Here is a 15,782-nt window from a genome sequence, read left to right as displayed (position 1 = left end):
CTGCCTTAGCACTCCAACATTTCTCTCATGGCATGTCATTTTTGCTGAACATTTTCTTGTTCAACGACACAATAAAGATTGCTCTGAAGCAACACCTTTGTAGAACGACTTTATTGAAAAATCTGGTAAACCCACTTGATTTGCGATTCATTTCTGAAAAGGAGGACTGCTGATTTTTTCCCCCCATCATGTTAGGAAGAGATCTTTTCAGTTGAATGATCAGAGACACCAAAATAACTCTTTCATGTGATTATAGTAGTAAGACAAATCAGAACTTATCCTTTGATAAACATTTAACATAAAAAGCTGACATTAGTAAGTTATACTTCACATTGGACATAATAACACAGATGATTTTTGACTTTCTATAACATAGATGGTATTGTTTTAAAGTTTAGACACAGGACTCTTGTTTATCTTCTGTCAGCACTCTGTCTGTTATCTGGAACTCCAGCGCACCCCAGTTGAGCACATTTCCTGGAGTGAAGTTCAGGCCATCCACGTACTTCTGGATCTCACAGGGGGAAAGGACGTAGTCCCACATGTGGACATCAGATATCATGCCAACGAAAGACTGCTTCAAGTCAAACCCCCCACCGTGGGAATCCTGCTCCTGTAGATTGCAGAGGTTTGAGAAATAGTAAATAAGAGTTAAATTGTACAATATTTGTATTGAAATCTATACACTATACACACAATAAATCAAGGATATACAGCATTTGTTTTAAGACCGTCATCTATTAATTAATAAAACTGTACCTGTCCCAAGACAATTTTAGTGGATCCTCTGATGGGGGATCCAGAATTGACATATTTCTTAATTGAACGTTGTCCATCAAACCACAGCTGCGCCAGTCCAGTCGTAGAGTCCCATGTGGTACAAATGGAGTGCCACATGTTCGACTTGTAGTTCAGCCCCATCATTTCTGACTTTGTATCCTTGATATGGGGCTCCATCTCCTTATTTGTTTGGTCCCAGAAAATCAGGAAGGCATTGGTATTAGAGGGTGTGGACATAGAGAAAAGGGCGTGGTCTCTTTGAAGGTCTGTAAAGGACCTGTAGGAATTACAAAAACATTATCATGTATGATAGTTTTCACAGTCAGAGATACAGCGGGTTGTTTTATACATTTTACACATTCAGTTCTACCTGTGACAGACGGTTATGGCACTGAACTCCTGTTTTGTTGTAGTCAGCCTCACATGAGCTGTTTTGGTTTGTTGTGGGAAGGTGAACATTTTACCTGACAGATCTGAAAAGAGAGAGGGAGAATTTTTTTTTTATATCTATTTGTTTATTAGCATATTTGGTGGTGGAATAAGTTACCGAAGTCCATTCAATCCACAGAGTCCCTTTCCACTTTCGAGAAAACGCTAAAGACCCAGCTCTTTCATGAACACCTCCGCACCTAATGACATTGAAGTTATTCATGTGTTGATCACAATGATACTGATGATGAAGATATTGAGGATGTTGTTAGGATATTCATTATGATGAAATAAATCTGCTTCTATCCACCCTGTGCACTGCCTGTCAGCACCTGTGTCCGATCGGACTTGAAGCTGCTGTTGGCACTTACTCACGTTGGTCCATCTACATCCTTGCTTGTGCTGTACAAACTCTCAGATGTACGTCGCTTTGGATAAAAGCATCTGCTAAATCAAATTGTAGAACTGTAGAATATTTCTATAACCATAAAGTGAAGCTAAAAGTTGACTAACTGCATTACACATTAGTTGTTATTATTATTATTATCATATATAAATTGTGGTAACTAATGACATATGATGAATTTACTATATATTTTGGATGAAAGTCATCTTGCACAGTAGTACCGTATGAAGCACTGACTGTTGAACTCACACATGTAAGCATTGCTGTCAGGTTTCATAGAAAAAATTTGAGGAAGGAAATATTTGCTAAGATGTCAAGTACAAATCGTATACAAAGAGAGACACTACATATGATTATTAAAACACTTTTTGATACTCCACTTAGCTTTTTGGTTTGCTTATTGTTTTGTCCCGTATTTATTTGTTTTGCACACGTTCCAATAGGCCTATAGGTCATTTTCCTGCAAATGCAGTAATTAGTGTCTGATTGAAAGGGGAATGAGCACCAGTGTTTTGACTATCAAGTCAAGAAAATGTCCCAAATTAAATAAATCAGTTATGAAATCATAAAAAACATCCAAGTTTGATATTAAAATATAACACTCTGTTGTTTGTTACCAGTAATCCTTGTAATTTTATAAAAACATGTTAGCTGAAAATTATAAAAGTGTGAAAATGGTAAAGAATACAATTATTATGACAAATATAGCAGACATATTCCTGAAGACAACATTGGTAATTTAGGGAAAGATATTTGACATATTTTGCCAAATTAAAAAATCTACTATATTGCAATACCTCATGTTTAATATTTTTCTTGTGCCTAAATTAGTATTGCAGAAAAAAGCAAATGTAAAGGTCAAGGGAAACAGACTGCCTCAAACTCCAACATTTCCTTTTGGTATCCCCTTTGTTAAATAAGGATTATTATTTTTTTACCTTGAGGAGTTGCAGCACATGCTGTCAGCATCCCCAACAGCAGCAACAACTTCATCTAATACAAAGACAAAAAGACACCATGAAAAACACTCATTGTGCTTTTGATCCAATGAATCCAACACTTTTGAGTTGCTACTAATACTCTGTATAGCAAAGACTACAAATGAATTTCCTCTTATTTACCCTGGACTGCTACAATAAACAATACAGGTGGAAATGGTAAAGAAAAGTTTTCACACAATACAATCACTTTAAATTCTTATATTTTGCAGTTTGGCACGTGTAGATCTTACCTTGAAATCTGTGTCTGGATGTTGTGTGCAGCGTGAATAGGATTGTGAGATTTGGGCACTCACTGCTTCCCCATTTCTGTCTGTGTTTCCTTCCTTTATCTATTTCTATTTTTTTGGGCGGGAGGTGTTCAGATTCCTGTTATGTAAAAAGGCGTTATCCCATACACAGTGTTTCCACTGAATCAACAGAATTAACAGTAAAAGTCATCCTCATGTTGAAATAGTCATACTTCTGTATTCCAAATGCAAATTATTATGGGGAACTCCATAAAGCTGAAGTGAAGCAGGCCTACATGAGGCCATTTTTGTGGTTTGGGTTTTTTTGTCTTTCAGATGTCTGAATCACTGCAATAATAATTACGAAATATTCTCTAAATTACAATTTCTGTCTTGTTATTACTATTTCTGAATCCAAATATGTCTAAATATTGGCATCAATCCATGTAGTATGGCTTGTACAGTACAATATTCTCCTACATAACATAACTATTGTTAACACACACATAACTATGTGTGTGTTGTTGTGTTCTGAATACATGTATCCTTGTTTCACATGCATCAGCTGTACACAACAATTAATCTGCACACATATATTAAAGGTTGATCACTCATGACTAACACATATCAGTTATCAGAGATGTTCATGCTTCTGATTCATGATCCTGCATTCACTTATTGATCAGATCAAACGACCACCCCCTTTAGTGCCCACATGTTCGAAAGAAATGCAGCAGATATGCCCTCCTGGATGCCCCGCTGGTAGATAAAACATGATAAACGGCCCTCTAGGGTGTCCTTCCAGTCGAGAAAACGGTGTAAAGTGCCCTCTTGGGTGCACTGTTGGTTGATAAAACACGATAAAGTGCCCTCTATAGGGTGCCATTACAGTGGAGAAAATGGTATAAAGTGCCCTCTTGGGTGCACTGTTGGTTGATAAAACACGATAAAGTGCCCTCTATAGGGTGCCATTACAGTGGAGAAAATGGTATAAAGTGCCCTCTTGGATGCACCCTCTGGTAGATAAACATGATAAAGTGCCCTCTAGGGTGTCTTTCCAGTGGAGAAAACGAGACGCAGTGCACTAATGGATGCCCTTAAATAGAGAAAATATGATAAAGTGCCCTCTAGGCTGGCCTTAAGAATGGGTGAAGTGCCATATAGGCTGCCCTACATGCTAGAAAGCTTTCTACGCACTGGTGCCCCATTGTATGCAGGTCACCCCTGCCCTTCAGACAGCCTGAGTCCACCACTGATCAAAGGCCTATCTTTTTTCTCCCTTTAACTTATTATGTTTGGGTTTTTTTTCTGGTAGTATAGGATAAATGCAGCCACAAAACAGTTGTCACTGGGCGGTAGTCTATTTCTTTGGATTTGTGTTTGGTGATTTCATTCATTGCACCAAGGTAGGTGAACTGAGGATGTGTTTACTCAAATATTCATTTTAGTGTGAAATTGTATGCTGTGTTGCATGTGTAACAAAACCTGGGTGAACTGAATAAAGCAGTGAGAACCAGTGGATTTTCAGCCATTTAATGTTAAAAATCATTATTAGAACAAACCAGGAAAGATGCTCCAATTAAAATACCACTTTTTTATTTATAAGAAATGATTTACAACAAAATGTTGACATAAATGGTATCCTTTACATTACAGAAGACCCAATTTTCGACTTTGTGTGACATTTTATAGTTTTGTTTTAACAGTTTAGTAACAGATCGGTTGTTTATCTTCTATCAGCACTCTGTCTGTTATCTGGAACTCCAGCGCACTCCAGTTGAGCACATTTCCTGGAGGGAAGTTCACTCCATCCACGTACTCCTGGATCTCACAGGAGGAAAGGGCGTGGTCCCACATGTGGACATCAGACATCATGCCAACGAAAGACTGAGCCAAGTCAAAACTTCCACCATGAGAATCCTGCTCCTGTATAGATTAAAGATAAATAGCATTATACAATATTTGTTTAAAATCTAAAAACATACGTTATATTAGTGCTCAGCAATAAAACTGTACCTGTCCCAAGAGAATTACAGGGGATCCTGTGATGTTTGATCCAGAGATGGCATATCTCCTAGCTAAAGGTTGTCCATCAAACCACAGCTGCACCATTCCAGACTCAGAGTCCCATGAGCTACAAATGGAGTACCAAATGTTCGGCTTGTAGTCCAGCCCCAGATATTCTGACTTTACATTTTTGATGTGGGACTCCAGATCCTTTTGTGTGTGGTCCCAGATAATCAGGAAGGCATTTTCATTAGTGGGTGTGGCCATAGAAAAAATGGAGTGGGATCTTCGGAGGTCTGTTAAGGACCTGCAAAGACATGATCATGTACTGTATGATACTTCTCACAGTCAGAGATACAGCCGGTTGGTTTATACATTTTACACATTCAGTTCTACCTGGTACAGACGGTTACAGCACTGAAATCCTGTTTTGATGGAGTCAGCCTCACACGAGCTGTGGTGGTTTGTTGTGGGAAGAGGAACATTTTACCTGACATATCTGAAAAGAGAGAGGGAGAAAAATGTTTGTACATCTAAATGTTTGTTAGCACATTTCCATAAAAATAAGGTGAAGCTAAAAAATGTACTTTATTAGTTCTTATTATAGTATAGTAGTAGTATTATAGTGGTAATGCATGACATATGATGAATTTACTATATATTTTGGATGAAAGTCATCTTGCACAAAATGAGTAACAGTATCATATGAAGCACTGACTGTTGAACTCTGTCACACATGTAAGCATTGCTCAGCACGCCATCATTCGGGATTCATAAGGAAACTTTGTGGAAGGAAATACTTGCTAAGATGTCAACTACAAATCTTCAAAGAGGGACACCTTTATGGTTAGCCCTCATCCTACTGGTCCCCGCAGACCCCAGAGAAATACTTTTTGTCATTTCTCACATTTGTTTTATTCTATCATTCCAATTTTTTGAAAAATGGAAATGAATAAAAATAACTAGATTAGATATATTCCTAAAGATAACATTGGTAATTTAAGTAAATATAATTTCCTTTTGGTATTCCCTTTGTTAATTAAGATGAGATAATAAGATTTATTTATTTTATTTTACCTCGAGGAATTGCAGCACATGCTGGGAGCATCACCAACAGCAGCAAAAACTTCATCTAATACAAAGACAAAAGGACACCATGAAAAACATTCACTGTGTTTTTGATCCAATGAACACTTTTGAGTTGTTACTAATACTGTATACCAAAGACTACAGCTTGATTTCCTCTTATTTACCTTGGACTGCTGCACTAAACAATATAGGTAAAAAAGGCAAAGAATAAGTTTCCATATAATACAATCACTTTAAATTCCTATATTTTGCAGTTTGGCATGTGAAGATCTTACCTTGGAATCTGTGTTTGGATGTTGTGCGCAGCGTGAATAGGATTGTGAGTTTTGTGTAGTCACTGCTTCCCCATTTCTGTCCGTGTGTCTCTGTGTTTCCTTCCTTTATCTACTTCTATATTTTTTGGCTTCAGATCCCAAAGGAGGAGTTATCCCATACACAGTGCTTTCCACAGAATTTACAGTTTTGAAATAATAATAATACATCAGATTTATATAGAGATTTTCAAGGTTCTCAAAGATGCTTCACATACTGTAGAGAAAATTAGAAAATAAAAAACAAGCAGTCAACTCTTTAATACAGACAGAAACAAACCTAAGAATCAAATGAAAGAAAAGATTAGAATAAAATGGTATCAAGTAGGAAATGAAAACATGGCCAGCTTTAGTTGGGAAAGGCAAGTCTGCAAAGTTGGGTTTTGAAGGCCAATATCATGTTCTGCAGTTTGTGGTGATGTGTTGTCACGATTAGAAGTAAGCTCAAGATCAGAGCTACAGACAACTACCTAGAAAACAAATCTGATGGATTGTTCATTTTGCCACACCCCACCCCTCCATAAAATGTCATTCAAATCCATCGCGGACTTTTGGAGTAATCCTGATAATGGACAAACCAACAAACCAACAAACCAACAAACGAACGCCAGGGAAAACATAACCTCCTCCCTGGGCTTTCGGCCTTGGTGGAGGTAATAACAAGGCGGAAGATGTGCTGTGAGCCTGGTCCTGCATGTTATAAGTTTGGATGCGTTGTCTGACGGGAACAGCTTTGACTCAGATACTGTAGATTCTGTATTAATAAAGGCGGCACAACATCCTCCATGGTTATGGATAATGAATGAATGCAGGACAAAGTTCGCAAATAGTGAAATTGTCCAAAAATAACACATCAAAAAACCTACCTTTGCAGGAATGTCTTAGCATGTTACAACTTAGCATCTCCGTCATTGCACTCCTGGTGTCTTCCAGTTGTGTCACATTAGTGCATAATTACAAGTGAAACCCGTCCTTCCTAAATTATGATGACAATGAATCGCTTCCAACACACACCCTAACCAAACAAAAGACTACACGCTACTTTGCATACTTTGAGTTCACCGCAGCTGGTTCTCTGTCATGGCATGTCCTTAAGTGGATTAAACACGATTTACAACTAACAGCATAATCAGTATTTAGATTATTACATTTTCAAATATTTGTTTTAAAGGTGATTAAAACCTTGTGATTAATATTTTTTTGTTTAACGCATGTTTCCTTTCCTTCTTTCTCTTTCTTTCCCTCCTTCGTCTTCCTGCACTACAGGTGTGTTTGTGTCTGTGTCTTTTATTTTGAATGCATCAATGCATGTGACATCATGTGTGCATGCCCTCTTGTCCAAGTTTATAGATTAATGCTTGATCATGTGTCACAAACAACAACCAGTTATCAGTTCTGTGCTTTCTTCACTCCCTTCACGATTAACTAAAATGACTTGCTGCAGCACAACATCAAGGGCCTATCTGTACTGTCACATCCAAATATTATATCCTCTCTGCAGAGGACTTCAGTGATGGAGCAGTCTGCACGCTCCTCTTTCCACTGATGTGATGAGATCCAGTAGTGACGGGGGAGAAGCCTGCAGCTCAGCGCGAATGTTTCCTGGAGAACGGCACCAGATCAGCCGGAGGGATGAACCCTGGAGAGGGATCAGACCGAGACGACTAGACAGAGCACACTCAACTCAGCAGGGAGAAACTCTCAGAGTTTGACTGAGCTTTCAGACAGGCTGAGATATATATATATAGGAGGGAGAAAGAGAGTCAAGGCTATGCTGTTAGTTTATTGAACAGTGGTTGAACTTGGCATATAGCAAAATTAATAAGGAAGAACAACAAAAGATCCAAAAATCTAGATTTACAGAAAAAGATTCAATGTAAATCCAATAAACATAAGCCGCCATACACTGTAGATCAGAGGTTTTCAAAGTGTGAGGCGAGCCTCGGGGGCTCCAAACTGTTTCAGGGGAGGCTCAATGAATGGAAGTGAAACAATATTACAATAGTTATCAAAAGAAGATCACAGTAGTTTGGGGGATTTTTATTGATAATTAATTGTTAATTGTTAATTAATGTCTTAAGACAGACCTTTTTTATGTATTTGGTGTAGTCTGAGTTATGTCAATATTAAGTTATCTTGGCTCAATTGTTGAGCAGGGTGCCTTTTTCCAAGCTTTGTCTGAGGGGAGGCTCACAGTCTCAGACTTTGCAAACCCTGTAGATAAAGGTTGATGAGAAACTCTGAGGTGTAAAAGAGTATAAAAGTATAAAAAGTCAAACTGATAAGGGAAATACAACAAAGTCGCCTGTCTCTGAGTTAGAGTCTGTAACAATACTGGATGTACATGGGTATAATGAAATTATAGAGTTAAAATGCTGTGCGTCTGCTTTAATGCATGTGTCTGTGATACTCTATGTGGTTCCAAGGTATTTGTATAACTGAAAGCCTACACAGTGGCATTGTGTCATATATTGTGCTTACAAAATGGAACATTTACAAGATGATTACACAATGAGACACTGAAAGGAGTTTCAATCAGTTGAAGAACATCGTGCAATTTTACAGTCTCGGATGACTCAGTGACTTCCGAAACAATGAGTCGGGGTTACCTGATGATCTTGGAAGGCAAGCGTATCTTTGTGTCTGCGCTTTCCTGTGCATACCATTGTTTTTGTGTCTGTAATTGTCTCTATGTTAGCAGTGCTTTCTCACTGCCATCCTCTGCATCAGTCCTCTCCCAGCCCTGTCGAATGCGGGTGAGGCTGCGGTCCACGCAGGGCAGGAGGAGCAGCAGCTTGAGCACAATCAACACGGAGGGCAGCACCAGAGAGAGCATGTGGGCCGGAGGAGTGTACCATTTGTAGGAAGAGATACGAAGGAACTTATCCCAGCCATACAGGTAGGTGTGGAAGGTACAGAAGAACACTGTCAGGTATCCCAGCTTGGACTGAAAGAGAAAAAAAAGTTAAGACGATTCACAGATTCACATAGTTACACCTGCACTAATAAACACAGAACTAATTACTGTGTAACAGGCTCAGTAAGCGATAGACCGACCTTTACAGAGACAAGCTTTTGACCTACATGTGTGCTGCACGCACTCATGTACTTCGTGCGCACATACGTACATAGAGATAATTCAACTACCGTGTGTAGAGAATGTGCATACACGCTTGCAAATTTACAGGCACGTACATCCACTCCATTCACATGAACTAGACCTAAAGACTGTGGCGAAGGATAATGTATGCCCCCCAAATTACATTTGATGAATAACTTAACATTTAAAGCACTGCTCTAATTTGGGCTGGGGTAAAAGGGGAGGGGGGGCGGGAATGAGAAAATGAGCTTGACATGACCCAGTTACATTTATGAATGAGTTTGTTCCCTGTAGTGAGGCTGATTTCATTTTCGATTGGCCAAAGTGAAAAAAAAAAAAGGTAAACATTTGTGTTTGCCCGAGTAAAAACAATCTCAGCGGAAGGTTTAGCAAGAGAAAGGATGGAAATATCACCAACACACTTTCAACAGATTACTTCCAACGGAAAGTTGGAAACGGCTATCTGGCCCACGTAACTGTTTCCCATCTGGGCCGAAGCACAGAATCGTTCTCATCAGTCATGTCTTGAATCCTGGCTAATGGACATGATGTGAAAATCGTTGCAATAGTTTTTTCTGCCAGTATTCACACACTTTAAAGGTCCAGCAGCTTCTCTGTAAATTTCCACACTAACTCTAACCTCAGCTGCCTAGAGCGTAAACAGGTGCAATACTGTAGTGGCAGTACACAGAACATTTCATAACGCACTTTAAAATACCTCCAGCGGGCACATTGTGAGTGGATACCAACTGAGCCTATTTAATATTGTGTGCTTGTCTCTGTGTTAACTGAATCATCAATCTGGTTGTCATGTGCAGCTTTTCAAGGCCACAGTGTAGAGGTGAGATAATCAGCTGTACCAAATTATATTTCCGAATGAGCTTGTTTGTATTCATTTTATCAGTAGCTGGCTCATGAAATATCATAGAAATGGCTCTGAAGTGACCGACAAAGTGCTTGTCTGCCATCCAGTCTCCTTTTTTGTGGGCTACGTGTGCCAAATCTGTTGAAAGTGTGAAATCTTCTTTAATTTAGTTAAAAAAGAGTGTAACATTTAAGTGCAAAGCTAATTGTAGAGTATACACACATGCACCTTCTTAATTTGTGGGCTGATCAAGTTTCAGAAGATGTGACGAGAATACAAACAAATCTTTGTCGTTTTAGGTTTCAAGGAAAAGGTTTCAATCTGTTATTTAATCATTTCTGTAAAAACACACCAACATGTGCTTATAGGGGAAAAGCTGTTCGGACAGATTGCTTGTGAGACCGAAAGGCCAGCACCACTGGAAACTGTAATAAAAAAATTCCACAGTCCTCTGCTAGTGCTTCACTATGTAAACAGGATGCAAGGACTCTTTACAAGGAAATATTGACGGGTTGCACAGCCAAAGAAGAGATCTTCAGGACATCCAAATACCCACATATCATATGACTCAGACAAACATGCCAGTATCCACCTGTATGAAGTTGAACTCCCTCCAGCTGAGAGCGTTGCTGACAGAGGGGAGAGAGGTTATTCCCAACAGGAGGTACAGGCCAAATCCCAGCATTCCGATAGAGTAGTAAGAGTCAGTACGCCAGGCAGAGGTATTGTCAAACACTGATGTTCGGTTCTCCCTGATCTTAAATTGACGGACAGAGAGACGGTTATAAACAGTTTTTGTACTGGAACAGTACAGAATTATGCAAAATCATCTGAATTCATGGTTGTATACGAATAAGTACTTTTTTTATGTCTTACCTGTGAGATGGTATTTGCAGCTATTTTGAATCTTACATAATATCTGGGGAAGAAAATGACAAAACTATTTAGAGAAAAAATCATGAACATTCATGCTCAATCTTAGCAACGGCCAATCAAAATCCTTCCTCTCCTTAGCAACCACCTAGTTACTACAAAGACCTTGACAACTCTTTCCTCTGTGACTTCCTTTTTTCTGACTACTTCTGTCCATTTCTCTTTCTTTCTTTCTTTCTTTCTATAGCTCTTGTCAAACTTTTTTCAAATTTCTTTCTACAGTTCTGCTCTTTAGCTCACATTTCTTTTCCAGCTTTTCAAGTTTATTGGGTATTTCTAAGAAACTGAAGGCTAATTCTCTGTTACCCAATTTATATCAATGAGGGTCATCATCATCTCTTTACTAATTCCTTTGATATGCACTGCTTATAAGGATGAAGCATGCATTTACTTATGTTAAACCACAGCTCAAAAGGGTTAAAATGTTGTCCTTGAAGCCCAGTTTATTGTGGCCTCATGTTGTGCAGAACCAGTATTTCTACTTCGCATATCTGTGATGGTAGTATTGGTATTGGTGTTGACAAAATGACAGTGGAGGACTTGTTTGAGGCCATCTTTTAGAGTTTTGTATTACTCTGAATAGATACTATTAGAAGTACCTATCAGCACAAACCACAGCATCTAAAATTTACATGAAGTAATCTATATTTATGTAAAAACTAACGATTAACACCTTCATGAAGGTAGGATTTGTTGCAGGGCTGTTAATTAGTTTTACTGTAGCTATGTGCTCCTGTCTTAATTACTTCCAAGTTCCAAGCTGTCACTGTTGGTTGATATTAACAATAAAAATGTGATTGGACATTTCAGATATATTGAATGAATGAGCATGAGGATGTGTGCTCCTGGTACATACCTTATGGGGATGACGAGAGTGTAGAGCACGTGTAGAAAAGCAAAGCCAAGTGCTACCAGTCCCAGCTGTTTCCTGCACAGCATCCAGCGATCCAACCAGTGAGCAAAACGCCTGAAACAAACATACTTTGACTTGTAGGATACCATATTTAAAATACATTGGAATATATTCTCTGCAGGCACTAAATTGATGTCTGACCTGTACTTGGTGCCTCTGTAGAGCTGAAGGAAGGCAGCTATGACACCAGGCAGGTAACACAGAGACAACATGATGAGAGACACAATTGGAAACACCTGAAAGATGGGGGATAAACACACAAGTGGTTACTGTGAGGACAACATGCCCTAGATTCAAGGCTGTTACTTTCAAAGAGGAACACATGCTAATTTACCTTGTTGGCCAGGGACACCATGATTCTGAAGGAGATGTCTTTCCCCTGGACAACATATGCAAAGACGACATCTCTGATGACCACATAGAAGAAGAAGAAGGCGGTGAGGCCGACGGCCACGCGTAGCGGCAGCCTCCACTCTGGGAAGAGCTGCAGGGGGAAGTCCTCCAGCTCTCCGGCTGCTGACAGAGACCCTTTATCCAGAGCAGTGAAGCCCAGTTTGGTGGCAACCTCTGCTACAGCCTGCTTTGCCTCTGCATCGTTTCCACACAGATACACCTGGAGCATGAAAACACCCAGTTACTGAAGCACTCAAAATGCCCCATATAAGGGAGTATATGTCTTCATTATTTCATATTTATGCATTTATGTTTATGCATTTGTACACGCAGTGATGAAAGGATGGTTTTGACCCCGGAGGATTGAACATGAAAGTACCTGGAGAGGCTTTCTGTATGAAATACTAAATTTAGTTGAAGAAAGCCGGTAAAAACTAACGGCAATGCTTCGTCAACACCTATGTGATGTTGCTGATTTTTCTCCAACACACACATACATAAATATACACCCCCCACAACACTCACACACACTCTCTGTGTGGTTTTTTACCATCCTCTGGGATTGCACAACCAAAGATCAAAATGAAACAGAAAAACCCACATATGCTGCAGCTTTGCAGTAGGCTACAGAGCAAGAGCACAAAGCATGTGATGGAGAGCTCAGATCTAAGAGAGACTGTGGAGTTAATTGATTCAAGGATACATCAGAGATGGCATTCACAGCAAAGACACCTCGGCCTACTCCTCAGATTTGGCATCTTTTACTTGGAATTGGTTTGATCAAAACTTCAAAATGAGTTAATAATATAGTTTGGACTAAAATGCTTTCCTTTCTGGAAGAGACTATTATTTTTAACTTGTTGGTCAACACCCCACTGGGTGAACACATCAGAGGATTGTAAAATGCTTGTAGTTCGGCAGTGGGAGAAGAATTTGACAAGCTTTGCTGAATAGTTTAATTCCAAAATGAGACATGCATTCCTAAATAGCAGAAGAAGAAAACCCAATTTGGCACTTTTTAAAGGGACACATCCAAACGATTTTTTTTTAACAAATCTGTTGGAAACAACACAATCCCATTCAGTACCTGTCTATTGGCATCTGAGGGTCCATTCTGCAGGGCCCAGGCAGACAAGGTGTTAAAAGCCTTCACCACATGAGCTCCGGGGATCAGCCTGGACAACAAACAACAAACTGTTCATGTTCCATCAGTTGTTGGTAATTCAAACCACATGATCCACGAGATCTCCCAATATTTTAGGTAATTGCATTATTGCCTGATTTCCTCTTACCTCTGCAGATACTCAGCATTGGCCTCTGGGTATAGATTCTTCTTGAGGTTGTTGCTGACGTCCACCACCACCTTGTGATCAATGAAATCAGCAGAGTGGATGAAAAGTTAGAAATGAATCAACTGCTATGTTAAACAAATGAATCTGTCCGTGCAACACAGCATACCTTCCCCTTGAGTTGAGGTGCAAGTGTTGTCTCCAGGAAGTCATAGTGTTCTCTGTGAATACACATAAAGACCAGACTGGCTGACTGGGCTGCTGCCTCGTGGCTCATCGCCTGCACACACAACAAACACAAACAACAATGTCATCCATGGCCATTAAGCTACATGTGGCAACACGCTTACTTATAACAGGCTCAGCATGTTCAATGATAGTTCGTTAGTTCAGCACATATCGCATGACAGAAGGAAACAAACATGTGCAGACACACGTGAACACACACATTGTCAGTGACCTTGTTTTGCTCAAAGCCTGATAACAACAGTTTTTTTTTTTTCCCCAGCTCTATTTATGCACTTTTATCGACACTGCTGTTTGAGTTGGTTCAGGACCATCATGCAACACGTGTTGAAGCTGTCGATTACAACAATCATCAAAAAAAAGTTTGAGAAGACGTCATGGAGTGTGTTGTACCTGAGTTCCCTGAGGCAAGGGGCCACAGCTGTGAGGTCTGCGGCTGCCGTACACCACCCTGTAGCCAGACTGGAGCAGACGCTGGCCCAGAGAGCGCCCAAAGTCCCCCGTCCCAAAGATACACAGCAACTCCTGCTCAGGGGCAGCTGCCGTGCCCAGGGGACGCAGCGACACGCTCTCTGGCTTCACCTCCTCTGACACGCTGCTCAGTCTGTCAGCCGACATGGCCCCAGTCTGACACAAACAGTGATGATATCTCCTGTGGTTTTGACAGAACAAAACACTCCAACAGCTTTTCTGTCAAAATGTGTAATGTGTCCAGATTCAAGGCAGATGTAACGAAATAATAGTCTTCAAAGTAACAGCTCTTCTGGGTGCTTCTGGGGGAAGAAAAAGGGTCAGCAAATCAACTGTAAGCCCCTCAAGCCCATGTGTCTGCTCTTCTAACTCATTACTGACAGATATTTCGGGTTTGACTCAGTTTTTGTATTGGCCCATCCCCTCCCATGGCTCAGGCTGAAGAATGTCTAAACTGGGAAACTCCATGGCAAAACATGGGAACGGTGTGTGTCTCTGCTGGCACGTGTGTCAGGAAAAGGTTTCTCTGTACAAACTGTGTCTGTGAGTATTGGGCTGGACTGGGAAATACTGTGGCAAAGTTTCAAGCATTCTGGGAAATCAACGAATCGTCTGTGACAGAATACGCAACACTGGAAAACCCCAAGTTAATTCATTACAATCTGCCAAAATACTGAGGTTTTTCTGGCTTTACCAAATCACTGCTATGACTACACACATTATGCAACACATACAGAGGAAAGCAAGAAGTGAAAGTCCCAGTTAGTTCGAGCACATAACGGAAAGCACATCTAAAAACCATAATAGGCTCTTTCTGACAGATTTTTAAATTGCTTATCTAATGTCAGCTGCTCAAAGACCATTATAACAGGTTTAGGCATGTACACCGAATAAAACCAAAGGGATGAAAACAAAATGAAATCTGAAACCAGTGTCCCAGATTAAGTGTAGTTCAGACAAAAAAGGGATTAGCTGACAGTTTACCCATCACAACTGGGAAGCAGTAACACTGGGCTTTCCACAAACACACTATCTGGACCAAGTCGAGGTCACGCTGTGCAAACACAATATGCAGGAATGTTCCCAACTGCCTTCCTCTCTTCCCCTGCATAATCTCCATTATATGACCATAAAATTCACAAGCCCTACCAGGTGCGTAATTACTTTGCCATGTGTGCAAAACAAATAACACACATTTTTTATTAGCAGGAGGTTATTTGCCGTGCACTTGGAGTGAAAGAACCCAATCCTTATAATCAGTCACTGATATGGTGGTCAGTAGAGGCGCTCGCTGATTCATGCGAGCAGGCAAAACCCCCAAT

General features: G+C 40.0%; 3 protein-coding genes across 4 annotated transcripts; all 3 read right to left on the bottom strand.

The window, feature by feature from the left end:
- Window positions 1-93: 93 nt before the first annotated feature.
- LOC119496933 (serum amyloid P-component-like) lies at window positions 94-2,962 on the bottom strand. Of its 2 annotated transcripts, XM_037784618.1 has the most exons (5): window positions 2,847-2,962; window positions 2,554-2,608; window positions 1,151-1,253; window positions 760-1,057; window positions 94-613 (listed from the first exon to the last, which is right to left on the bottom strand). In XM_037784618.1, exons 2-5 carry the CDS (start codon window positions 2,606-2,608, stop codon window positions 395-397), a joined length of 675 nt encoding a protein of 224 aa, XP_037640546.1. In that variant the 5' UTR covers window positions 2,847-2,962; the 3' UTR covers window positions 94-394. The 2 variants fall into 2 exon arrangements, with proteins under 2 accessions (XP_037640546.1, XP_037640547.1); XM_037784619.1 differs by lacking the exons at window positions 2,554-2,608; window positions 2,847-2,962 and adding an exon at window positions 1,328-1,409.
- A 1,398-nt stretch (window positions 2,963-4,360) lies between these two features.
- LOC119496934 (serum amyloid P-component-like) lies at window positions 4,361-6,809 on the bottom strand. The gene is made up of 5 exons (XM_037784620.1): window positions 6,215-6,809; window positions 5,928-5,982; window positions 5,247-5,349; window positions 4,860-5,157; window positions 4,361-4,769 (listed from the first exon to the last, which is right to left on the bottom strand). Exons 2-5 carry the CDS (start codon window positions 5,980-5,982, stop codon window positions 4,551-4,553), a joined length of 675 nt encoding a protein of 224 aa, XP_037640548.1. The 5' UTR covers window positions 6,215-6,809; the 3' UTR covers window positions 4,361-4,550.
- A 1,204-nt stretch (window positions 6,810-8,013) lies between these two features.
- Window positions 8,014-14,857, bottom strand: LOC119496931 (metalloreductase STEAP4-like). The gene is made up of 10 exons (XM_037784614.1): window positions 14,383-14,857; window positions 13,913-14,023; window positions 13,747-13,817; window positions 13,542-13,629; window positions 12,396-12,674; window positions 12,203-12,297; window positions 12,005-12,115; window positions 11,092-11,134; window positions 10,808-10,972; window positions 8,014-9,197 (listed from the first exon to the last, which is right to left on the bottom strand). The coding sequence occupies exons 1-10, from the start codon at window positions 14,605-14,607 to the stop codon at window positions 8,940-8,942; spliced, it is 1,446 nt and encodes a 481-aa protein (XP_037640542.1). The 5' UTR covers window positions 14,608-14,857; the 3' UTR covers window positions 8,014-8,939.
- Window positions 14,858-15,782: the final 925 nt, after the last annotated feature.

This window comes from Sebastes umbrosus, chromosome 11, assembly GCF_015220745.1.
Source record: "Sebastes umbrosus isolate fSebUmb1 chromosome 11, fSebUmb1.pri, whole genome shotgun sequence".
In the NCBI taxonomy this organism is placed as follows: Eukaryota; Metazoa; Chordata; class Actinopteri; order Perciformes; family Sebastidae; genus Sebastes; species Sebastes umbrosus.
The sequence above is the reverse complement of the archived record's forward strand: the minus strand, read 5'-3'. Positions and strand labels throughout refer to the sequence as shown.

Bases quoted from the DNA above. Each gene is read 5' to 3' on its own strand.
- LOC119496933 (XM_037784618.1), bottom strand. From the start codon at position 2,608: ATGAAGTTGTTGCTGCTGTTGGGGATGCTGACAGCATGTGCTGCAACT. The intron at 1,254-2,553 runs GTAAAAAAATAA...CTCTCTTTTCAG, and splicing joins ATGTGCTGCAACTCCTCAAG to ATCTGTCAGGTAAAATGTTC. The intron at 1,058-1,150 runs GTAGAACTGAAT...TAATTCCTACAG, and splicing joins GCCATAACCGTCTGTCACAG to GTCCTTTACAGACCTTCAAA.
- LOC119496934 (XM_037784620.1), bottom strand. From the start codon at position 5,982: ATGAAGTTTTTGCTGCTGTTGGTGATGCTCCCAGCATGTGCTGCAATT. The intron at 5,158-5,246 runs GTAGAACTGAAT...ATGTCTTTGCAG, and splicing joins GCTGTAACCGTCTGTACCAG to GTCCTTAACAGACCTCCGAA. The intron at 4,770-4,859 runs GTACAGTTTTAT...TAATCTATACAG, and splicing joins CTGTAATTCTCTTGGGACAG to GAGCAGGATTCTCATGGTGG.
- LOC119496931 (XM_037784614.1), bottom strand. From the start codon at position 14,607: ATGTCGGCTGACAGACTGAGCAGCGTGTCAGAGGAGGTGAAGCCAGAG. The intron at 13,818-13,912 runs GTATGCTGTGTT...ATTGATCACAAG, and splicing joins CACCTCAACTCAAGGGGAAG to GTGGTGGTGGACGTCAGCAA. The intron at 13,630-13,746 runs GTAAGAGGAAAT...TTTGTTGTCCAG, and splicing joins AATGCTGAGTATCTGCAGAG to GCTGATCCCCGGAGCTCATG.